Here is a 26,485-nt window from a genome sequence, read left to right as displayed (position 1 = left end):
CTACTCAGTTCCCAGTCGCCACTACTTTTCCCGATGTGCCGTCCCAGCCCTGCACGACCACGTCTCCCGCAACATTGTACGCGCCCTCACCAACGCGGTTACTGCCAAGGTCCACTTAACAACTGACACGTGGACAAGCACAGGCGGCCAGGGCCACTACATCTCCCTGACGGCACATTGGGTGAATTTAGTGGAGGCTGGGACAGAGTCAGAGCCTGGGACGGCTCACGTCCTACCCACCCCCCAGAATTGTGGGCCCCAGCTCGGTGGTGGTATGTTCGGCGGTGTATGCTTCCTCCACTAAACCACCCTCCTCCTCCTCCGCAACCTCTGTCTCGCAATCAAGATGTGTCAGCAGCAGCAGCAGCACGTCGCCAGCAGTCGGTGTCGTGCGGCGTGGCAGCACAGCAGTGGGCAAGCGTCAGCAGGCCGTGCTGAAACTACTCAGCTTAGAAGATAAGAGGCACACGAACTGCTGCAGGGTCTGACAGAGCAGACCGACCGCTGGCTTGCGCCGCTGAGCCTCCAACCGGGCATGGTCGTGTGTGACAACGGCCGTAACCTGGTGGCCGCTCTGCAGCTCGGCAGCCTCACGCACGTGCCATGCCTGGCCCACGTCTTTAATTTGGTGGTTCAGCGCTTTCTGAAAAGCTACCCACGCTTGTCAGACCTGCTCGTAAAGGTGCGCCGGCTCTGCGCACATTTCCGCAAGTCCCACACGGACGCTGCCACCCTGCGGACACTGCAACATCGGTTTAATCTGCCAGTGCACCGACTGCTGTGCGACGTGCCCACACGGTGGAACTCTACGCTCCACATGTTGGCCAGGCTCTATGAGCAGCGTAGAGCTATAGTGGAATACCAACTCCAACATGGGCGGCGCAGTGGGAGTCAGCCTCCTCAATTATTTTCAGAAGAGTGGGCCTGGTTGGCAGACATCTGCCAGGTCCTTCGAAACTTTGAGCAGTCTACCCAGGTGGTGAGCGGCGATGCTGCAATCATTAGCGTCACCATTCCTCTGCTATGCCTCTTGAGAAGTTCCCTGCAAACCATAAAGGCAGCCGCTTTGCGCTCGGAAACAGAGCCGGGGGAAGACAGTATGTCGCTGGATAGTCAGAGCACCCTCCTGTCTATATCTCAGCGCGTTCAGGAGGAGGAGGAGAAGCATGAGGAGGAGGGGGAAGAGACAGCTTGGCCCACTGCTGACGGTACCCATGCTGCTTGCCTGTCATCATTTCAGCGTGTATGGCCTGAGGAGGAGGAGGAGGAGGAGGAGGAGGATCCTGAAAGTGATCTTCCTAGTGCGGACAGCCATGTGTTGCGTACAGGTACCCTGGCACACATGGCTGACTTCATGTTAGGATGCCTTTCTCGTGACCCTCGCGTTACACGCATTCTGGCCACTACGGATTACTGGGTGTACACACTGCTCGACCCACGGTATAAGGAGAACCTTCCCACTCTCATTCCCGAAGAGGAAAGGGGTTCGAGAGTGTTGCTATACCACAGGACCCTGGCGGACAAGCTGATGGTAAAATTCCCATCCGACAGCGCTAGTGGCAGAAGGCGCAGTTCCGAGGGCCAGGTAGCAGGGGAGGTGCGGAGATCGAGCAGCATGTGCAGCCCAGGCAGTGCAACAGTCTTTAAGGGCCCGGACAGCTTTATGGCTCCCTAGCAAGACTGTGTCACCGCTCCCCAGTCAAGGCTGAGTCGGCGGGAGCACTGTAAAAGGATGGTGAGGGAGTACGTAGCCGATCGCACGACCGTCCTCCGTGACGCCTCTGCCCCCTACAACTACTGGGTGTCGAAGCTGGACACGTGGCCTGAACTAGCGCTGTATGCCCTGGAGGTGCTTGCTTGTCCTGCGGCTAGCGTCTTGTCGGAGAGGGTGTTTAGTGCGGCTGGGGGAATCATCACAGATAAGCGTACCCGCCTGTCAACCGACAGTGCCGACAGGCTAACACTCATCAAGATGAACAAAGCCTGGATTTCCCCAGACTTCTCTTCTCCACCAGCGGACAGCAGCGATACCCAAGCAATACGTAGGCTGCACCCGCGGATGGAAGCTACGTTCTCTCTCACCATCCAAAACGGGGACATTTCTGCTTCATCAATCTGTGTCTAATATTCCTCCTCCTCCTGCTCCTGCTCCTGCTCCTCCTCCTCCTCCTCCTGAAACCTCACGTAATCACGCTGAACGGGCAATTTTTCTTAGGGCCACAAGGCTCACTCATATAATTTTTCTAAAAATTTTTTATACGTTTCAATGCTCTTAAAAGCGTTGAAACTTTAACTTGAAACAATTTTTCGTTAAACTGGGCTGCCTCCAGGCCTAGTTACCACTTAAGCCACATTAACCAAAGCGATTAATGGGTTTCACCTGCCATCTTGGTTGGGCATGGCCAATTTTTACTGAGGTACATTAGTACTGTTGGTACACCAATTTTTTGGGGCCCTCACCTACAGTGTAATCATAGCAATTTCTATGTTCTTCGCCTGCACTCATGGTACAGAAAGGTGTGTGGGGTTGGCCTACACTTTAGCTACATAAATGTAACTTGGGCCTTGGCTATACTGCAGCTACTGAAATGGAACTAAGACTGCGCTCCCACTATACTGCTGCTTCGGAATTGTTCCTGGGGCCTGTGTAGGCTGCTACTATTACTTAAATGGAACTTAGACTATGCTCCTCCTATACTGCTGCTTCGGAATTGTTACTGGGGCCTGTCTTGAGTGCTACTATTACTGAAATGGAACGAAGACTGCGCTCCCACTATACTGCTGCTTCGGAATTGTTACTGGGGCCTGTCTTGAGTGCTACTATTACTGAAATGGAACTAATACTGTGCTCCCCCTATAATGCTGCTAGTGATATGTTAGTGGGGCCTGTCCTAATGCTACGGCTGAAATGTTACGAATTATGGGCTCTGCCTATACCGCTGCTAATGGTATGTCTCTGGGGTGTGGAAACAGAGGCTTCCCAAAGACATGATGGCGGCGAGGCCATTTCCCACCAATGCGGTTACTGTTAAGGTGCATATAACCACGGACACGTGGAGAGGACACGTAGTGCCTCAAAAACATCCCCCGCCACGGCCAACTTAATCCTGGCCACATTCCGAAAACCAACAAAATACAACCGCGCTACTAGGTCCGCAGTCACCACCACATTACCACCAACGCGGTTACTGTTAAGGTACATATTACCAGTCTGACTGGGGCATGCAGACACCTTGACAGAATGAATAGTGTGTGGCACATAGGTTCCCCATTGCTATGCCCACGTGTGCAGCTCCTGATGGCGGTGGCACAGGATTATATTTCTCATTGCTTCTGTACAGCATTGTGGGCTATCGCCCCACCACTTTTAAAGAGGGTCGCTGCCTAGCCGTGCCAACCCTCTGCAGTGCGTGCCTGCAGTTCCTCCTCATGGCAGACGCACTTATAAATAGACATGAGGGTGGTGTGGCATGAGGGCAGCTGAAGGCTGGGCAGGGACAATTTGGTGTGCGCTGTGGACACTGCGTCGTGCAGGGGGGAGGGGGGTTGGGCAGCATGTAACCCAGGAGAAGTGGCAGCAGAGTGTCATGCAGGCAGTGATTGTGCTTTGTTGTAGGTAGTGTGGTGCTTAGCTAAGGTATGCCATGCTAATGAGGGCTTTTCAGAAGTAAAAGTTGTTGGGAGGGGGGGGGGGGCCCACTCTTGCCGGTATTGTGGCTTAATAGTGGGACCTGTGAACTTGAGATGCAGCCCAACATGTAGCCCCTCGCCTGCCCTATCCGTTGCTGTTTCGTTCCCATCACTTTCTTGAATTGCCCAGATTTTCACACATGGAAACCTTAGCGAGCATCGGCGAAATACAAAAATGCTCGGGTCGCCCATTGACTTCAATGGGGTTCGTTACTCAAAACGAACCCTCGAGCATTGCGAAAATTTCGTCCCGAGTAACGAGCACCCGAGCATTTTGGTGCTCGCTCATCTCTAGTATCTATACCCAAGGTCTTTGCTGTGTCCCCCCAATGACACGAGTGAGAAATATAATTATATACAGGACATATCCAGGTTATACCAGCATACTCCACATTATATACAGGCAGGGGAGATGTACATCTCCCTGTACATAATGATATGGACCAGTTATAACTTGGGTATCTCCTGTATATAATTATATATGTACAGCTGGTATAACATACATCTCCTGTATACAGTGATATGAAACATGCTGGTATAACCTGGCTATTTCTTGTCTATGATTGCACACTTTAACCACATGCAGGTTTTTGATGCGTTTTTTTTAATTGTGTGTAAAGAAAACCCCCCCAAAAACCCGCACGTGTTGTTTAAATCCAGATTTTTTTATAGTGTATGCAGTTTTTTAACAACGTATGTAGCTATTAGATACTGTATGCAATTTTTTTAAAGACTTTTTTCAATTGCGGTTCAAAAATGAAACAAAAATCATGAACACCGCCTATGGGGCTAGGAATAAATTTTCACGTAGTCCAGGAAGTGAGTCGTGTTTGGAAAGCTTATGCCAAGGGGGTAGATCGTGTATGGAAATCCCCTTTGCAGCTGTAAGCAGCAGGGTTTAGGTATGGGTACAGGAGGGAGTCCTAGCTCAACTTTTGCACCCTGGACCCTGAGCCTTTAGCTGCGCCCCGATCAAGGGCACATTGACAGCACGCGGTTATAGTAGTGTGATGGGCTGCTGACCTCATTAACATATCTTCAGGGCATACCCAATACCATTTTCCAGGAAGATAACATCCCAGTCCACTGTGAACATCAGCAGGAATGTTTAGCAAGACGTCCAAGTGATTTCTTTTGGCCAGAATGATCCCCAATTGAGTATCTGTGCAACACAATCAGGCAATGAATGTGGACTATAGTCAATACCACATGGTCAGCACTATTCCAGGACGGTATTCCAGCATCTTGGTTATTGGCCCCCAAGGAATTTGTCATTGTTAGAAATCAACATACATTGTTCAGAACTTATTCTCTGTTGAGTTTTGTCTCATTTCGGGTATTTCTTATGTATGAGGTTGATATTACAAAGCCAAACACAATAAGGCTTTCTCCGCACATCACCCTTACCAGCGGCATTATAGTGTGAGGCTTACACATCAGATCCCAAACAAATAGATGATTTTATTTACAAAGACTTTGCATAAAAGTGATGTGTGAAATCTTCTCTGTCCAGAACGCAGGGGATACTCCTGCTAGTTCATTAAAGTCCATTATTACACCTCGTTATGGAATAGCACAGGGTCCCATTATAGGAAATTCAATACCAAGTCCTGTAAGGCACTTCCAGCCTATGTGGGACTGTGACGGAACGGCATTGCTCAGGATTCTGCTTTTTTCTTGGTGTCCGTTCTTTTTTTACCCTTCGCGTATTTGAAAGTCTTTAGCGGGTCCCGTGTCTTCCTCATCTGTAAAGGGAGAGGAGCGTGCACTTTATTTTCTAGATAACATAGAGATCATGGGATTTGGCAAAAAGAACCTTCTAATATGGTTTTTGAGAAAGTAACTGTCTGCATGATGCCTTTAGAGGGTAAGCCTTGCACACTGTGTGATGCCTAGTGTCTTAAGGAATCAATGAGACTCCTTCCCTTACACAGCTCCTCATCAACTCTTTAACTATATGGGGCACAGTGCTTCCAAATGTATTCCTTTGGCAAGACCTGCCATATAATTACTCTTTGGCCATACAATTACTGTGCTAGTGCCTTGTAGTTAAAGCTGTGTGTAAAAGGCAGGACCTATCAGCATCAGGCCAGCAGGCACAAAACACTGCAATAACTCTAATATTGCAGTTTCGCACTACATTAAGAGTAATCAAGTGATCGCATATTCAAGTAGTCTACCGGGACTTTAAAAAAAAAAAACAAACCTTGAATTGTTTTTTGTTTTTTTAAATTTTGGGAAAAATGTCCAAAAAACCCCACAAAATCATTTCACCTCTTCTCCCGAAAATGGAATAAAAGTAGTTAACAAAACGATGGAATATACCACAAAATGGCCCTATAAATACAAGCCCTCACAAAGCTTTGGATGAAGGAGTAAATGTAGGAAAACAAAACTAAATAAATTTGGTAAGGCAAAAATCATAATGATCCACAGAATAACGTTGAAGTCATCCCCCATCTACAGAATGGGAGATAAACTAGCTGATCGGTGGGGATATAACCGCTGGGACCCCCACAATCCTGAGGTTGGGGGGGCGTCTGGGTGGTCCTTGAATGAATGGTGCACAGGTCAAGCAGGTACACTGCCGCTCAATGCATTTAATTGAGAATGTCAGAGATTGCTGAGTGCAAGCGCTTGGCATATCCAGTTGAAATGAAAGGACCAGCAGTGCACTTGTCCAACCTGCGCTCCATTCATTCAGGAACTGACTGGCCCCTTGATTACAGCATTGGCACATGTCCCAGTGTTCAGCCCCCACAATCTCCTTTCCTGTGGAGGGGGAATAACTTGTTGAAGCTGGATTACGCCTTCAACATGTACTGCATGATGGACACTGTAATTCTCTCATATATAATATATATGAGAGAATTATATAAATAAAATCACACATATGTACCCCTGAGAAATACATTTCGTCCTGCAAAAACAAAGTGGAGATAAAAAAACAAAACAATATTCGCCTTTGATCAATCCCAAAACATCTGCTATACCAAAGTTTGAATTCAAGTTCCAAGGTTCAGATGAATTACATCCTAGGATACTAAAAGAAGCAGCGGAGGTAATTGCTGAACCACTCGCCAAATGTTGTCCCCATCTTCAAAAAAAGGGAAGAAGGTGGATCCAGGAAACTACAGGCCTGTGAGCCTGACTTTTATACCGGGAATGATCTTTGAACAAATTATTACACAGCATGTATGCAAGTACTTGGATAAAAATGGAGTAATTAACCAGAGCCAGCATGGGTTTGTAACAAACAAGTCATGCCAGACTAATCTAATTTCCTTCTATGATAGAATCACCGACTGGGTTGATCAGAAAAATGAGGTGGATATAGTATGTCTTGACCTTAGTAAAGCATTTGACAAAGAATTTTATACCATACTTATTGAAAAAAATGACCAAATATGGGATTGACAAGGCAACTGTTAGGTGGATTCACAACTGGCTGAGTGATCGTACTCAAAGAGTGGTCATAAATGGCTGCACATCCAAGTGGAAGAATGCATCAAGTGGGGTACTACAAGGCTCTGTCCTAGGCCCAGTGGTGTTCAACATTTTTATAAATGATCTGGAGGAGGGAATTGATGGGACTCTGATCAAATTTGCTGATGACACAAAGCTAGGAGGGATAGCTAACACTAGGGAAGAAAGAGAGTATTCAAAAAGATCTAGAAAAGCTTGCACAGTGGGCGGCGACTAACAGAATGGTATTTAACAAGAAATACAAAGTCCTACATCTGGGCAAGAAAAATGAAAATAGCACATACAGAATAGGAGGAACTGGGCTAAGCAGCAGCACACGTGAAAAAGACTTGGGTATACTAATAGATCATAGACTGAACATGAGTCAACAATGTGATGCAGCAGCCAAAAAGGCAAACACAATTCTGAAATGTATTTAGAAAAGCATAGAATCTAGATCACGTGAGGTAATTATTTACCTCTACTCTTCCTTAGTCAGACCTCATCTGGAATACTGTGTCCAGTTCTGGGCACACCACTTTAAAAAAGACAGACAAACTGGAGCAAGTTCAGAGAAGAGCGACCAAGATGGTGAGCAGTCTGCAAAGCATGTCCTATGAAGGACGGTTAAAGGATCTGGGAATGTTTAGCTTGCAGAAGAGAAGGCTGAGAGGAGACTTAATAGTGATCTACAAATATCTGAAGGGCTGTCACACTGCAGAGGGATCAGCCCTATTCTCATTTGCACAAGAAAGACTAGAAGCAATGGGATGAAACTGAAAGGGAGAAGACACAAATTAGATATTAGAAGGCACTTTTTGACAGTGAGGGTGATCAATGAGTAGAACAGGTTACCACGGGAGGTGGTGAGTTCTCCATCAATGGAAGTGTTCAAACAAAGGCTGGACAGACATCTGTCTGGGATGACTTAGTGATCCTACACAGAGCAGGGGGTTGGACCCAATGACCCTGGAGGTCCCTTCCAACTCTACCATTCTATGAAATTAAGAAGTGATATTGTTTCTCTATATTCATCCTCCTCCTTTTAGTCAAAAGAAGGAAATGTTCATTGGGCTCTCCCTTCCCTGCCGTTTTTATTTTACTCTATTCTACCGTCCTGCATAAAAAAGGGCAACACGACTCTAGAATAAAGGGGATTACTCTGTAGACGTCTTTTAAACAGTTCAAGCTTAACATATCTTTGTAAGGCAGGCACAGAGGCCAACTAGCTAAAGGTGCATGCAAATGTGACCACCATCTAGCAGATACCTTAATTTACAGTGGCCTGCCCTACAAAAAGAGGTGAGCTGTAAAGTACGGGATTGGTATGATAAATTGTACTGTACAGTAATAAAGTTTATAGTGCCACCTAGTGGTTGAACAATGACATTTAAAAGAAAAAAACAAAAGAAAGAAACCGCAGTCTCATTGATATGTGACTTAAACATTGAGTTGCTATAACATGCCCTTAATCTCCAATGCCCTGGGCACTGTCACCACTATCAATGTAGCAATTGTTAAAAACGGGGGGGGGGGGGGGGGGGGAAATCAGTGAAAAAGATATTAAAAAAGGAAAAATAAATAAATAGGGCAGTAAAACTACCGCATGGCTATAATCCCTAAAAAGTGCCTGGTCCTTAAGGGGTTAAGAAAACCCTCTTAAAAGAATAGCCATGATACAACTGGGTGTTGACCACAGCCACCACTCATGTTTCATGGATTCGGCGTTTCTCCTGACAAGCTCTCACCTTTTTGGATGGCGCTTTGGACGGACCGGGCTGCATCCTCTTCCTCTTCTTTTTCTTCAGTGAAGTATTTGCAACAGATCGCAGGGAAGAAGGAACTGCAAGGAGAGAGAAGAAGCCTGATGACATCTGCTGGGAGCGGTAATCATAGGAAGGGGGGGAGAACCCAGCCTTCCCAGAAACAGATAGAATGAGGAAAAGTCTGTAGAGTTTCAGGAAGACATGCATATTAGGGCTCATTCACACAGGCCTATGGGCAAAACGCAGTGTTGTACTCATCGCAGCCCCTACACTCTGCCAGCAGATATAACGTAAGGCTGCACTATGCAGTACGCAGGCCCTGGATTATGGCGTCATGCGCAGTGTGACTTTTTTCCTTCAAATCCCCCGCTCTGTGCAGATTCAGGGTGGGTGGGAGACAAGCTCTGTGCATGCTAAAAGTTGTAGGTAACAGTCTGTTGTTGGGCTTACTGCAGAAGTAATGTATGTAAACACAGCGGCAGATCAGCGGCTACACAGGTGAAGAAGAGGGTCCAGAGCGGCAGATTAAAGGTACAGGCAGCAGCTACTCCGCTGGACCTCCTAGATGTCAGCATTTTCAGAATTTCCATTTTGTTCCCAAAAAACCCTTTAACTACAGTAGAGATTCCGTTATGATCTGGGGATGGGTTACATGGCACGGTCTCAGTCCGGTGGTTGTAGTGAAAAGAACCATGAACACAGAGGTGTACCTTGTCATTCTAGACAATAATGTGCTGCTAACAATGTGGCAATACTCTGGGAATGGTCGGCTATACTTCCAACAAGACAACAGCCTTGTCACACATTCAACACTTGTGAACTTGTACCATACTGAACATCTTCAGGATTAACTGGAATGTCAGGTTAGCATACATGAACAATGTCCATCTTCTTTGAAAGATCTCACCAGGCGTTTGCAGGATGAATGAAGGGAAATACCAGCTGAAGTGTATCAGACGTTAGTAGAAAGTATGTCAGGGAGAGGATCCGATGTCATTAGGGCCAAAGGAGCCCCACTAAGTATTAACATATGGAAATAAGTACTTTTGATTCTTGCTCGGGGGTCCAGTTACTTTTGGTAGGGTAGTGTATACAGCACTGATGGGCTAGAAGATAAAATATTCACGTCTCTACTATTCCCCACAGGTTTTCACTTCGGATTGGAGCAGCGGGTATGGCCTTGTGAGTAATGTCACTAGCTGACCTCAGCTCAGTCTTGAACTACCACTTCCATCACACTACATGTAGGAGGAAGCAGCTCTGCGAGAGTCATAGTGACAATAACTACCATCACCGTAACCAGGACTGTGGTGGCGGCTTACAGCCCCTCTGCAGGAGAAGTGAAGTATTAGCGTAAACGCACACGGAATGGATTTGCCGCAGAAACTTTCTACAGCAAATATGCATAAAAATCCGCAGTTGCAGATCTGAACCAAATTGTGCGTATTTCAGTGCACATTTATTTCTGCAAATCCTGAAAAAGGGGGGAAAAAACCTGAGTGGGTTTGAAATCTGCAAATATACGCTGCGTTGCAGATTTTGACTTTCCCATTGTCAATGCTAATGTATACTGCTGCGAATTTTCCGTACGCCAATCCATTCCGTAAGCATTTACGTTTTCATAGTATCTGTGCTGTGTCATCCAGAGCAGGAGACACTGCTTGCTAATGCTCTCTGCTCTGGCTTATAGAGGACGGTGAGGAACAGGAAGACGTCTCTCTATATACTCGACAGTCCCTGTAAGACCACCGACCTACATGGAAAACAATACTTCATTTATTTCCCAGTTGGTAATGTAACCCGTACATACTCAGGTAATCAGGAACATTCTTCAGATGAGGCTTAACTATTGCAGGGTGGAGCGGTCTGTCATGACGGAGGAGATTGAAATCCCTCGGGTTATCTTCAAAATACGTCTGCGGGGAGCAAAAAGGTAATATAAATCACATAGAGTATAATATTATAATATACACACAGTATAAGGAGATCCGCTCCGTAAAACCTGCAAGAATTCACAGAGGGATCAATAAATCAGTGGTCAAAGGTTAAACCGTCAGACACTTGTAGGAGACACAGGCGGACTGTACTCTGCTGCGGGACAGGAGGGGGCACGGAGGGCAGGTTAATTGAGGCTGCAACCTGATGTGGTGTAAGGTCATGGGATGACTCAGGCGGGACACATGGCTGTGACTCACCAAGAAGCCTCAGATGCACCCGGCGAGAGACGTGCGAGGGCAGAAGTAATTCTCCAAGGAAACACATAAGGAAATTACAAAGAATAATCACTACTAAAAAAAAACACTTTCAGGCAGAAATGAAAATGGTTGAGGATGCGGTTAACAAAAAAAACAAAACAAAAACACACCATGCAAAATATGCCCAACCTCAAATTATCCAATCTAAAGGCCCATTTACACGCAAAAATGATCGCTCAAAAGATGGCTTTTGAGCAATCATTTTGCATAAACTACTAATTAGTACCAATGCCAATTAGTAGCTTATTAATGCATGTGAGCTGCTGAGAGCTATATTCAGAGAACAGCGAGTGGTCTGTTCTCTGAATACATTCCCTTTGTTCTGCCGCGGGGCTGACAGCTGAGACAATGTTATCAGAGCTCCCCACGGAGAACACAGCGTGCGGTCCCTGCCATCAGTTCTTCTTGATGGATTTTATGCCCCACATAAAATCATCGTTCGGCAGAAAAGTGAAAGATTGGCACATTTACATGCAACGATTATCACTCAAAAGATGGCTTTCGAGCGTATTTTGAGCGATATTCGTTGTATAAAAGGGGTTCATATTTGTGAGAGATCTGTATATCTTGCAACACATAAATCTTGTGCGATTTTCTCAGTCGGGTGGAAGCTGCCCTAGAAATTTGTTAAAATTTTTCAGTGCATTAAATTGTACTAATGAAAAAACACAAAGTTACACCTCATTCCACAAGAAAAAAAAAAGCCCTCAGACACTTCTCTTAACAGAAAAACAAGGAGTTATCATTTTTTTGAAAGTGTAGAGAAAAAAAAAAATGGGAAAAACACACCCTGCCCCATTAGTGGGTTAGTGTACGTGTTATATGGTTAGTCCTCCGGCACACTGCTCCTACCTGTTTATTGCCCTGGTTACAATCCGATTTTGTGTTTGCTGCCATGTTTAAATTGGCCCTCTATTGCCACCTAGTTGTGACTACTACAAATGCAGGTGAACGCACAATAACCTCATGTTATAGTCCTTCACTGAATGTTTATTTATATTAGTATTCGCTATTTATCCCATAACATTCTTGATATGGAGGATTTACCTAGTAATTATATCATTACAGTAATGTGTCCCCCAGCCGGCTGACCTGTACGCAATAGCGAGTCAGAAGCGGCAAGCAATAAGTGATAATCATTAAATTTAAGACTGATGCCTTGCAAACTATTGTAGGTGATGTGAACCATATTCTTCCAACATTCGACACGTTTCTGAGATGTAATCACATTTAGCCGTTATATCTGCACTTCATTGCTGACAATACAAATGTGAGAAATCTGAAGTGTAAAAGGCTGTATTACGGGTGTGAACTCCCACAGCTTGCTTCAAATCAGTGGATATTTATGAATGGAGGTTTTAGATAATGCCATTGACACTGCTGGAAATATACTATTTATTTATATGCTGCCTCTGTATACCCCTTGCTAAAGGGTATATAGAAGCAGCATATGCGCTGGGCGGGATAGATCAGAATGACAATCAGAAGGATCCCTGTTGCTGCTGCAGTCGGTTCTCACCTTTAATTTCTCAGAGTTGAGCAGCTCTTCCTTTATCTCCTTCAGACGAGCTTCTTTAATGGCTTGTTTAGTTACAGACCTCATTGCGTCCTAAGGGAGGAAGTCACATCACATTCGATGAAGGCAAACATGACAAACTCCTAAGCCTGGTCAAAAAATCATGTTCTTAAGGTACCTTGACACAGACCCAGTGTCGCCCAAAAAAAAAAAAACGCTCAAATTAGCAATTATGGGCAACTGTCTGTCCGTGTACACACAGCCCCCAAAAGGGCACCAAGTGAGAAGCTGCTCAGCTGACGCGAGTCTTACGTTTCCGTTCACTGGAGCAGAACTAATGCGGAGCGACTTCTTGCTCCGTGTAAACAGGAGCTGCTCAACCTATGGACAACTCCAATTTACTGTGAATGGAGGCGAGCGGCCAGAACGCTCCCCGGCCCGCTCCTCTGTGAATGGAGGCGAGCGGCCAGAACGAACCCCGGCCTGCTCCGCGCCCCCATTCATTTGAACGGCTATAGCTTCAGTGTAAAGTGCAGGCGCAATAGTCGTTAGCACGGATGTTAGTCTTACGGTACGACTATGTGAATGTGGAAACAGCAAATATATACCATCTTACCAAAAGTAATTGGACATTTGAACCAGAATCAAAAGTAGTCTTTATTGCCAAATGTTAAAGGGGTTGTCCCGCAAAAGCAAGTGAAGTTAAACACTTCTGTATGGCCATATAAATGCACTTTGTAATATACATTGTATATGCATGCGCAGACGACCTGTGCGGCGTGAGCACGCTGGAGCGGCCTCATTCAACGGGACAGAAGAGGCAGACTGCGCAAGCGCGTCTAATCGAGGCAGAAGGCTTCGGTCGGCGCCATGGAGACGGGGACGCCAACACCAGAGGGGGTAAGTGTATAACTTCTGTATGGCCAATATTTAATGCACGATGTATATTACAAAGTGCATTTATATGGCCATACAGAAGTGTTTAACTTCACTTGCTTTTGCGGGACAACCCCATTAATACTTCACACAGCCTTCTTTGGACCCAATGACATCAGGTTCTCTCTAAGGTATACTTTCTACTAAATGTCAGATACATCATATATCTCAGCCTTTCCTGTATAATTTTGAGAAGTATCTTTTTGGCATGCGGAACACTAAGTGTTAACATATGGAAATAAATACTACTTTTAATACTTGCTCAGGTGTCCACTTACTTTTGGTAGGATAGTATGCAACTGCAACGTAACACCAAAGTAGGTACATAGGTAAATATCCAAATCCCTAAAGATCAACATTGCACTTCAGTGCTTTTCTATACAACAGATACTAATATGTCCGTGTGACACAGACTCCATATTTCATATTCTGGTCAATGGTGCAATGGCCCATATCAAAATGACCTAAAAACAGGTTTACTTGTGTCTTCAGCTACATTCAACTTACCCTGCAACGGTAGCGAAATCCTTCCACCTCTTCCATTCGGAACCTGTAAGGGTGCAGCACGCAGGCCTCAGCGCTCCCTGGAAAAGACAGGATTAGTCAAAAAAAGGAATCTGGGTGCAAACGCAATTGTCACGTCATCAGTAGTTATGCCACTGTGCTGAGACACAGTTCTCAAGACATGGTATTTTAAGAAGGGCATGGGTCAGAGACTGGGGATTGTACCCACACATACACCCTACAGGATCCGGGGCAAACAGCTGATCGAGCTGAGACCCACTCCTAACACCCCCGCCAAACAGCTGACTGTGCTGGGGTAAGCCATGGCCTGCCATGCATTTCTCCTGCAGTGGCCAGCCAGTGCAGTGTGACAGGATAGCCATGTACGCACATGACTGTCCTGTAATACTAGGACTTTGGAAAAGAAATGATAAAGCTAGGAGTCAGACGCGATCTAGAATCGATATGGTCTTATAGAACTAATGAGTTGGTAAGCTCTATGGAATACAAATAAACGTATGGCGAGCTGAATAACGCTTTTGTAGATTTTAGTCAATGGTAAGGAATCTAAATAATGCTTTTATTTCATCAAATCGATCCAGTAATGTAACACGTTTCGAGCATATCCACCGGGCCGAAGAAAGAAGATCCGGCCGCGACGGAGGGCAGACCCGCAGCGTCCGGACAGGTAAGTTAATCTTTTTGGGCCTCATGTCCGCGGGAAAGGAGGGACCCGCTGCGGGATTCTGCATGGAGAATCCGCGGCGGGCCTGATTTTCCCTGTGGACATGAGGCCTTAGGCTATTATTTATTTACATGCACAGGTCTAATTGTGTGTATACTATATATATATTTAAATAATTGTACATGTTTTATATACACTATGAGCGGCATATCCTATGGTCATTTAAATGGATCTAAGCCATCTTTTAGAAGTCATCAGTTTTATTCATCTACTCCTCCCTGCCATTCCTATATACACTCCCTTAACCTTCTCCCCCAAGTCTCTGGATACGTTTAAATATATATTATTTTCTATTATCTGCAGATTCCATTTTTATATATATATTTTTTTAATTATAACATTTTTAGAATACACTTCATTATATTAATTGTTCTAGTACATCCCGTGTCCATCAAGCAGTTTCTATAACTGTTTACTGTTACCTTCCTATATAAAGTGCAACCCTCCCCAACACTTGGCCTCTAACCTTCAACATTTCAATTCTCTTATGTTCCAAAATCCCCATGACACCACGGTAAAATAAATAGAGCTGTCAGTAAGTATTCTCTCTGTTGCTCCTGGCTAGATGCAACTCTTGTGGACCAACGGTGAGTTAATATCTCCCCTTCACCCCCAGTGTCCCCTCCCCTGAAACCTGGTAGTTAAGCCATTTCTGTTCCTGACAAGGTGTCCAACATATTCTAATGTACCTCTGTCTTTGAACTTTCCCTGCCACTCCCGTCTCTTTTAGTTTACCATTATACTGACACCCGGCACCCTTTCCTCTCTTCCTTTTCTTCTAGTCCCACCCATCCAGCCAATCATACTTTTTGGGTAAAAACCCATTAGTTTCCAATTCTCCGGCCCATCATAACTTTACAAACATTTAGTGTACCATCATTTTATTCCTAATATTCCTTCCATTGCTCTCATTCTGCAACAAGCTGATTTAGCCTCAAATCAAGTGCCAATCATTTGATACATTTTGCCCACCAGAATTTATAGGTACCATTACCCCCCCCCCCCCTCCACTATTGAAATAAGACGTGCATGTATATGGATATATCCATGTCTATTTTTATTTCTTTATCCATTATCTGTGCATCTTTTACATATTCATTCTGTGGGAAGGGATTTTTATACGAAAACATTGATTTACACTTCATTTAGATCATCTTATACTATAACAAGTATGCTTTGTCATTCACAAATGGAACTCCTGACGAAATGTCTATCCTGACACCAGTCCGTTTATATTTGCCTCATATGTAACTATTTAACATGTTTACTCAATTTAGGTGTTATATAAAATGAATTTCTTGTTTTTCCCCGTATTTATCTTTTTTCATGGCTACTAGTTTTCTGTCTATCTGTATTCTAGTCCTCTGCTTTTCTCCATGTACCTATAATTCGCTATAAACACTTACCCAGTTGTTTGAGGAAGAGGTCTGCGTACCGTGAAATGCGTTGCTGGTTTGATTTTACAAAATAAAACCGTTATTTGGATTCTACACCACTGCCTCAAATCTATAAAACCATTATTTGGCTCTCTGTACATTTGCCCTTCAAACATGTTAGACCATACTAACCTATAGGTCGCCCCTAGCTTTTTTTTTATTTCTTTTCCATATTTCACAGACAGTGTTAAGACCATCGGTCCTCCAGCGTACGAGGTCGGCAGCACCTGCTACACCTTATATCCACACTTTGTCAGTTCACCACTACCCTATACTAATACACAAGCACAATAGCTCCTATTGGCCTCTCATCTGGGTGCTCTGCCCGTTGTATCTTCACTTCTACCTGTAATAGAAGGACAGCGCACAGTCCATCAAAACAGGAACCGCTCCCAGAGAGGCTCTTCCTTACAGTTCTAAGAGGTGGGTCCCAAGCCAGCAACATCGCTCTATGAAAGTCATACGCCTTAATAGGACATATGAGCAGGGGTTTCCTTCTTGGCAAGACCTCCTTAGTTGCAACATAATACCAAAGGCAAAATTTTGTCTATCGTCACACTTTTCCACTGTAAGTGGAGCATCCATAGGAGTCCCAGTTACAAAGGAAAACATTCCCATAGTATGACAGCCATCCTGTCAAAGCTGGTTAGGGGTCTGCTAAGACCCTGCTGTTCTGACACCCTAGGGGTCGCCGGCGATCACGTGATCAGCCAGGTCCCATGGAGGAAACTGCACTGCAGCTTCCTGCATTCTCTACATAGCACTCGCTGAGAACTATATAGCTTGTAAAGGAGAAAGCAGAAGCAGTTAAAAACTGCTATGTACAGTGCTTGGTCCTTCATGGGTTAATCCATGCAATACCATAATGCATTGCAGCCCTGCTTAGACTAAAGAAAGCTTTTACATATGTAAAGCCATAAACTGTGTCATAAAGCCCAATACCTCCACCGAGAGCCTCTTCAACATCTTTGAGTAGGGAAAGTTCTGTATGTGCCACAAATGTAAGGGCCACGCCTGGGTTATTGGCACGGGCCGTCCTGGAAAGACAAGAGTTAATAAAAACAGTCATTAAATCTGAAAGTAATGCAGAAGAACTACTATAATCATTATACAAAGCCCCATTATACATACCTTCCAGCACGGTGAATATAGGAGTCCACAGACAAGGGGAAATCAAAGTTTAACACTGTGGATACATTCTGGAAGTCTATTCCCCGAGACACTCCGTACTCACTGTCCTGGCCTCTGAAAAGACAAAAACTATGATAAGAAATGACTAACCCAATATACAGAAAGGTTATAAAGGAAATCTTGCATTCACATTGTTCCACCAGCAAAAAGTATTCATGGGATAATCAAAACTGCATACAACAAAGCCGAGTACACAGAATAATCTCCGTAACGTCCTAATGGAGAACAGGGGAATATAGTCCGTTATGTGCAGTTAGCTTGGTGCATTACAAGGTCATAGAAATCAAAGGATCTCTTGCATTAAAGCGACCTTATGGTTTCAGGACAAGACGCTGCCCCAGGATCAGCGGGGGTAGTTTACATGAAATACGTCTTCTCTGATGCCGGTTGGATCTGGGACCTATGTTCAGCCGACCAAGATAGTCTGAAGATTGTTGGCTACCTAATCCCCATAGGACATTGGTAGTCTAACACTATACATTATATCTGCTCTCTGATTGGCCAGCACTGCTCATGTGGTTAGTGCTGGCTTATCAGAGAAAAGTGCACAGTGCACATTGGCAAGCAAAAAAAAGACAAAAACCTATGGATTGGACAGACAGCAGAAAAGAAGAAGCAAATTATATATTCCAAACACAGTACAGTCCTGGGGAGAAAAAAAATTGTAATTATTTTCTAATCTGTTTAATTTTCTGATTGCTGATTCTTTTATTCCATTTCCTATGGGGACAGCCATCTTGCTTGAGCTGCTGTTAACAGCATCCAGAGACAGGATTTGCAGTAACCACACAACCATAGGAACACTGGCGATAACTCACTAACTTCTATGGAGAGTGTTGTGTGCAGGGAGGTGGAGGAGGTGAGCTGTAACGATCACCTTTTGTGAATGGTGAATCCTGTTTTATCTAGAGATATTGTTGTTACCTGTTATTATAATCCTGCCTGTGATAATGAAATGACTGATGAAAAGCTTTCTCTACAGAACATGAAGCATCAAGACTTTAACGAGAATCAGATGCCAGAGTGAAAACTGCAGGATTTCAGGATTTATAAAAAAAGATACAGATAATACATGGAAACAGGGATAACTGTGAGGAGGGTGATAATTTCAAACAGAAAGATGAATAGTTACTGCAGATGTGCAAAGATAACTGCATGATGTCTTACTTCTCTGCTTTTCCAACCTTTTTCTTGCCCGCTTGTTTCTTGCCTTTCACGCTTGAGTCAGATAACGCCTGTTCATCCGAAGCAATGATATAATCATAGAAGCCCTTGTTAAACTGTCCAATGATGTGACACCTGCAGAAGAACAAGACAATAGGATCTAATTGTATCACATATCCAGGTCAAAAGTGAGCAAATCATTTTCTATCCATGCAAGAGTGCTTTCACACCTACACCGGGGATTCCTGCTGATTTAGGGAGCAGGAAAGGGGAATCCCTGTGATGTAACTATACAGCAGCAGACAGACCCCTATTCACTATAATGATGTCCGCCCACTTTCCAGATTTGGACGGAAGAAAAAGCAGCGCTTTATCTTGTGGTAGTTTCAGCCGCTTCTGTGACGGCACCTCCAGCCAGAGACTCCGATGCAGATGTAAAACCACCAAGGAGAATATATATAGAAGTCTCTGGATGACTTTTTCTAGAAAGTCACCATATTCAAGCAGTATGGGGTTGCTTTTAAAGTTTTTTTGTAGGAAAACTTTTACAAACTCAAGAGTTGCCAAATTAAAATGATTGACAATCACTTACAGAGGACCTGTTGCCTATGACATGGCCTTACCGTGACTGCACCGGCAGCTCGGAGTTCAGCACACACGATGGGATACTGAACTGCTCTAGGAAGAGCTTGAGGCGATAACTCCGCTCCACGTCATTCACAAATAAGAGGGTCTTCCCACGGATGAGGGAGAGTTTCAGAAGTGTATAGAGCAGAAGGAACTTGTCTTCTTCCTCACACTGGATGTGATACTGTGTGAGCTGAGAGCTGTCCGGCAGCTGAGACTCCTCCAGCTTCAGGGTCACCTAAGGAAGAAGAAACACGTTTTATCATAGAGGTCACAAGACTGCTAGGACAAAAGCACCACGTGGTTCCCAAGTACACTAGAGAATGGCTCAATATTATACCATGAAAGGCAATAGTGTCAGCTTGGTTGTTGTGCAGCAGTGGCCACCGCAAATGTGGTGGAAAAATACCGCTGCACACTACGTTATTGTGTCTGTTGACATGCAGGGTGGCACGTCGGAAACCCGATGGATCAGATTTCAGTCAAGGGTCTCTCAGGCACCGTTTGTGCTTGTCATGTGCCAGATTTGGCACTTCTATTATTTTCTTTGTTTGACTACTATAACAGAGCTGAACGACTGAAATATTAGTGTAAGGCTGAGTTCTCACGGGACGGAAATTTTGCGGCTTGGCTGCACCGGAAAAACATGGGATTTCTGCGGAAGAGCCGCAGCTTCGAAACCCGTGAGTTTTGGAGTAGTTTGGCCGCCGGCATTCCGCTGCGGGTTTCTCTCCACATAGTAAGGAGTGAGGCTGCAGTGGAAAAAAAAAAATTGACATGCTGCAGCTGTCAATTCCGCACCGCATCTCCGGTTACGCCCGGCTTTGCCGCCACGTGCAAAAATCTTGTCCACGTTGCTGGCTAATTCCGGGATTAAGAGCTGCGGGCGGAATCGCCACACGGAAATTCTGCAGCAATTCCATTCCCTGTGAACCCAGAATAAGTATTGAAGGGGCCTTAACAGAAAGGCTCCATAAGCTAGAATGGCTACAAAGATCAGCTCTCACTATGGACCCGGCAAGCCCTTCCATGCAATATTAGGAAGAGTCTACTGATTTCTTTGGAACTATGTACTGCATTATTTTTTTTCAGGGGAATTAAGGGCGCTTTCACATAGGTAGAAGATTTCTAAAATAGGCAACAGAATCTGCTGCGCAGAAAATTTTGCATGACTACTATGGATTCTGATGTGGAAGTGTTGGCAGAATTAAGACAATTTCTGATTCCGCATCAAAATCTGCACGTCAGACAAGCAGATTTTGGTTCAGAATTTTCAGCACGGCAGCAAATTCTACCACAGAGTGTTGCAGAAATATTCTCCCCGTGTGAAAACACTCTAAAGGCGTCGAGAGAAAAAAAAAGGCCTTGAAAACAGCTCAAGATGGTTTTTAAAAAAAAGTTTTTTACAAGAAATTACAACCCTAACCCGATCCCTGCCATTCCTGTAGTGCCCGGTCTCCTGCTGCTCTCCACTTCTTGCTGCAGCGATAACAGAGATATGTAACTGTTGCAGCCAATTATCACTGATTACCTAGCAATTGTCACATGTCCCTGTGCCAGGGTGTTATTGCTGATGCAGTGGGATTTGGTGAGGCGAGCATTTTTGTGTTTTTTAAAAATATTTTGCCACCATTCAAATCCCTTATCTATCTCGATAATTACCTTTAAAAACTGTCCCATTCCCACACAGACTACAGCTGCTCACAGGGGGTCCAGCGGCTGGGTACCCTGTGACCACCTTATCTTTTAGGAGACTGCTTTAACAGTACAATGTATTTCTGAAGAGTCTCACCGGATTGTGCAGCACAAGCTCCTTTAAGGCCTTGACATCCTCGTTGAATGTGGCAGACATGAGGTACGACTGGTAGATATTTGGAAGTTTACTAAAAGTATAAAAGAAGTTAATAAAACAGAGAACACGCGGCGTACATATTAAACCCATTACATAATCACATACGGTCCCATCCTACTCACCATAGCAGGGTCTTCAGATCGTCTTCAAAGCCAAATGAAAAGATCAGATCGGCCTCATCGATCACCAAAGCTTGGAGGCTCTCCCGTAGGCACAGGGTCTTCTGGTTGATGTGAATCAATACTCGGGAGGGAGTACCAACCACAATGTCCGGCTTCTCCATCAGGATTGGCCTACAGAAGACGGAAACCGCTTAAGAAAAATGGATGACCAACTTTGTGGTATCAAAATGTTGTTCCAAGCCTAGGTCTTACCTCTGAGCAGAAATATCTGCTTGGCCAGAGATGTCCGCCACCCTGATATCTCGTGCGCAGTAGGCCGTCAGCTGTCGGACCATTTGTTGAACCTGGTGGCCAAGTTCCTTTGTAGGTACGAGGATCAGAACCCGGACGGCCTGCTCAGAGACGGTCTGAAGAAAGAAAATAGGGGGAGCTTAGCAGTGGAATATAATACCAGATTTAGGCCACATTCAGATGTCGGTATGCAAGCTGCGCCAGAGAATCTTAGGTGCAACTCGAATCAGACAGGTCCACAACACCTGTCCGTCTGAATGTGGTCTAAGGGAGCGGACTGTTGCTGGCGGAACACTGATATATATATACGCACCATTTTTGACTCCAGAAGGTTCTGTATTATGGGTATGGAGTACGCCGCAGTTTTACCCGACCCCGTCCTTGCCCGGGCCAGTAGGTCCTTGCCCTCTATGCCCAGCGGAATGGCCTTTTCTTGAATTAAAGTTGGTTTTTCCCATCCTAAATCGGCAACGGCCTTCAGAAAAACACAAAATGTAAGTAAACTCTACAGAGAACAGTAAAATTAGCTTACAGTGCAAGGCAGCATAAATTCACAGGCTGTAAACCGCACTTCACATATTAAAGAGGACTTGTCTGCTCTTCTAGAATACGCCTTAGTAAATTCTTGCTTCCCCTCTGAAATGAACTGTGCTGTTCCTCTGCTATTCCTCCTGGAAACATATGAATACACTGACACTGGGTGTTAACATTTCCCTAGTTAACAGTCTGACGTGTGCAACCATCGCTGACAGGAACTAGGTATGGGCACGATAAACAGGGACATGGGATCCCGGATAGTGGGGGTCCCAGGGGTCGGACACTTATCCTGTAGCCTGCGGATAGGGGATGAGGTGACCTCTCGGAATAACCTCTTGATAGGAGATGACGGTAAATAATCTTATGCTGCTGATACCACCGCCATTTCTTGATTCAATTCCTCACCATGTTCAGGACCTGTTTGCACGTAGCGTACTTGCAGGGCTGATACTGCTCAGTGGTATGGGGCCATGTCATGTCATTTATGTGATGCCACCACTAATAGAGGGGCGACTTAAAAAATGTCACTTACAATTTAGGGCTTGTTCACAGCGGAAAATTCTGCAGCAATTCTGCATCCAAAACAGAGTCAAAACCTGCTTTGTACACACAGCTAATTTAAGCTGATACATCGCTCCCTTCAGCCTTCGCTCTGTCAGCGCGCCCCGCCACCCTCTCGTGAGCACGATGCCGCTGGTCAGGTAATGCTACTTCCGCATCACCTGACCAACAGCTCAGCGCTCACTACACTTCTCTTATACACAGATATAGTATGCGCATCAATATACGTATGGTGCAGATACCTCACCAACGGAACCGGTATGATCTTCAGATTGTCGGACACCTGCCAGTATGTTCACTTGTTAGCCCAAAAAGTGGTGAAGGATTTCCTTCAAGACCACCGGCACAAGGGTGGATTTTTGCTGCGGAATCAGCAGCGGGCATCCACAGTGCGTATCCGCAGCAAATACCGTCCATAGCACGTTATGGAAAAAATGATTTTTCCTGCACACTTGGGGTTTCTGCAAGCAGAGGAAAAATCACAGCATGCTCCTTTTTTGCGCTGATTCCACATGGACAGCTTCCATTAAAGTCAATGGAAGCCTTTCCGACACACAGCTCGTCTGCGCATTAACATTGTTGACAGGTCGCAGATTCCGCGTAATTGTCTAGCGACAGCGCGGGGTGGGAAAATTGAAAAAAAAATAATTGTACTGTGAATGTCTGACAGCAAGCTGCTGGGTCAATCCGCAGTACATAAAAAGACGGGAAATGACAGGTACACGCAGACGCCGCTGCTGTCAGGGCCGGATTCTGCTGCGGGCTCCTGCATGCCGAATCCATCTCTGCAGTGTGCAGGCGGCCTTAAAGGGGTTTTCCGAGTCGTAGTATCTCAGTACAACCCATTCCCCATGCAGTAACATAAGGGCAGACTCACACAAGTGGAATTTAACAGCATATTACATGCGTGCATAATATGCGGCGAATGGAGTCAACGACAGTACATTGATCCATTCACCTTTGCGTACAATACGAGCGTAAAAAAAGAACGCAGCATCTTCTATTTCACCGCGTATTCTGTGCAATGGATCCCTATTATTCTCTATGGGATACGTAATAAACCCAGCATTTTACAACACGCCCGCGTGAGCCCGGCCTCAGTGACACACTTGCCTCTCCCGACTCCCGCTGTGTCGATCACCGACCTCCATTATTAGCTACAGCCCCGGTGACGTCCCATAAACCGGGCGAGACTACAGCTGTCAACAGAGACCAGAGCGGAGGAGCGAGCACTGGCGCAGGGAGAGGCGAGTATAGCGCTACTTATGCTACTGCATGGGGTTGTAGTGAGATATTACAACACCCCCCTATAACCCGGTCTGCAGCGCTCACACGATTCTTCCCGCACAGCAGGGAAGTCATCCCTGACATCCTATAAAGGCCGGGTTTCTACATGAGCATCCCATGTGACCCGTTTATAGGACGTCACTAGGATAGGAGACCCAGTACCATCACACGAGCGCCAAAACAGCGCTCCAGCGAAACGGGAAGCATTAGCACGGCGTTCGGAACACCGCGATACAACACTCCCATTAATGTTAATGGGCTTCACAGACCTACGCTCGAACGCTGTTAATTTTTGCGCGCAGACCGCGTTTTAACGCATCTCATCACCAATCATAATGACGGGGTGCATTAAAAAGCGCTGTCACACACTGTAACATGCGTCCAAAATCAGGGTAAAATGCCGCGGTTTTGCGCAGCGTTTTATTACCGCATGAGGTGAGAGCAGCTTAAGCCTGAGGGGTGAGGAGGTGAAATAAAACGCGCAAAAATAGAGCAAACAGTACTCGGAAGTCGGGGCGTTATAAACGCTGGTCTGCGAGGCCCCATTGAAATCAATGGCGGCATCTGGGACGCTGCGCTAATCACCGCGAGAGCTGCCTTAATGTATTAGCACATTATATGAGTGTTAGGGCTTCTAAGCGTGTGGTGACGGCGTATTACGTGTGCAGGTTTCGTGTAATTCGCTGTACCCATCCCCCATGTTACCGCTCACATATATCGCATGACATACGATCGCAGCATGTTCTATCTTAGCGTGTATAAAGCACGCATACACGCCAAGATAGTGCATGGCGGTTGGCGGCGCACTGCAAGTACCTAATATCATTGTATAGCTGCCACGCGACTGTCTCACGCGGGCGCACAGCGAATGCCGCTCATGTGAAGATGCTGTTATACCGTATGTATACTGTATATATTATGCTACTAATACACCACAAGTCCCAGCACACCTTGCCATGCAATAACTGGAGGTGGCATGATGGGAACAACTAGAGTGACTCTTCCAGGAAATCCTGGTATTAGTAGTCCCACTAGTAGGGTCGTATCTCCTCCGCCCATGCTCCTCCCACTACAGATACATTACGCTCACCTTTAACAGCCGGTTGTCCAGCCCGAGCTCGTGGAAGCGCAGCGCCTCCATCCCACGTGTGTAACCGGGGAGGACTGACGGCCACCAAAGAGCCGCGCAAGCTAGCTAGAGCGCCGCCTCACACCATAGAGACTGTGAGGCTTTCACAGTAAACCATAGAGTCATAGCAGTGAATAGACGAATGCACGGGTCAACAGTGCTGTACTGCAGCGGCGACGTGCGGTGGATGTGTGTAAGTACATGTACAACACTGGAAGCAAACATCAGAATGAACCAATGTAGATGTGTCTAACTTAGTACACGTGACAACGTGTAGAGCATGGCCTAATGTATCACCATGTCATAATGTAGCACACTATCCTAATGTTCTATTTCCATCTATTTAGTCGGGCCGACTCTCGAATCAGCCCTCTACACGCGGTTCTGTCAGTTCAGTCATCAGCATGTTGGTATCGGCTTTGTTAGGGTGACTTGACACCACCAAGAAAATTGGTCGAAATTTGTGTGTTACGAGAGGCACAAATCTCACACAAATATGAACCTCATTTTTTTTTTAATGGAGTCACATACATGAGCGATATTTTCCTGCACGGCACCGCGATGCGGGAAACATATCGTAGCGTGTTCTATCTGGTTGCGTGCTCTCACATCGCAGCGCCCAATATCATTGGGGCTGGCGGCAGCATTGCGAGCTCTCAAAACTAAAAAAATGGGAGAAACTCTGCGATCCTCCGCTGCGGTTGTCAGGATGGCGTCTTCCCCAAAGTGATGTGAGGTTGTTTTGACATGAAAACGCCTTGCATCTTCGGGGAATTCACAAGTCCAATTCCGCATGTGGGAGCCCGCAGCGGAATCCGACCCTGTGCCCCGCCGGCATCCACATGTACCTGTCATTTCTTCTCTTCTTCTGTACTGCAGATGGTCACGGCGAGCCACTATCGGACATGTACAGTACAGATTTTTTTTACCTCCTGCTGATCCCGCATCGTCACTAGGCGATGAAGCGGAATCTGGGACCTGTCCGCAATGGCAATTGCGGATAGCCCGCAGGTCGGACGGCTTCCATTGATTTCAATGGAAGCCGTCTGTGCAGACACTGGACGAAAATAGAGCATGCTGCGATATTTCCTATGCTCGAGGAAACTGCAATTGGTTTCCACGAGTGCAGGAAGAATCAATTTAATATAGCATGTTATAGACGGTATTTGGTGCAGACGCGGACCGCAGATTCCGCAATACAAATCTGTTCGTGTGCAGACGACCTTAGGAAAAACGCTACAAAGTAAGAATGCTTTCAGAAATAGAAGGGTTAATAGTTTATTTTTGTCAAATAACCAAGGGAATGAATAAAAGAGAAATCTATATTAAATCAATATTTGGCATGACCATGCTGCCTTCACTACAGCATCAGTTCTTCTAGGTACACTTGCACAAAGTTTTTGAAGGAACT

The 26,485-nt window shown here is 45.5% G+C and overlaps 1 protein-coding gene across 1 annotated transcript; it reads right to left on the bottom strand.

Moving 5' to 3' along the window:
• Positions 1 to 5,131: 5,131 nt before the first annotated feature.
• On the bottom strand, positions 5,132 to 25,153 carry DDX56 (DEAD-box helicase 56). The gene is made up of 14 exons (XM_066593160.1): positions 25,036 to 25,153; positions 21,874 to 22,035; positions 21,522 to 21,676; positions 21,270 to 21,440; positions 21,088 to 21,178; positions 19,292 to 19,533; positions 18,672 to 18,803; positions 17,445 to 17,558; positions 17,256 to 17,350; positions 14,136 to 14,212; positions 12,696 to 12,785; positions 10,732 to 10,837; positions 8,904 to 8,998; positions 5,132 to 5,435 (listed from the first exon to the last, which is right to left on the bottom strand). Exons 1-14 carry the CDS (start codon positions 25,084 to 25,086, stop codon positions 5,349 to 5,351), a joined length of 1,668 nt encoding a protein of 555 aa, XP_066449257.1. The 5' UTR covers positions 25,087 to 25,153; the 3' UTR covers positions 5,132 to 5,348.
• Positions 25,154 to 26,485: the final 1,332 nt, after the last annotated feature.

This window comes from Eleutherodactylus coqui, chromosome 2, assembly GCF_035609145.1.
Source record: "Eleutherodactylus coqui strain aEleCoq1 chromosome 2, aEleCoq1.hap1, whole genome shotgun sequence".
NCBI lineage: Eukaryota > Metazoa > Chordata > Amphibia > Anura > Eleutherodactylidae > Eleutherodactylus > Eleutherodactylus coqui.
Note: the sequence above shows the minus strand (reverse complement) of the source record. Positions and strands in the feature narration are given on the sequence as shown.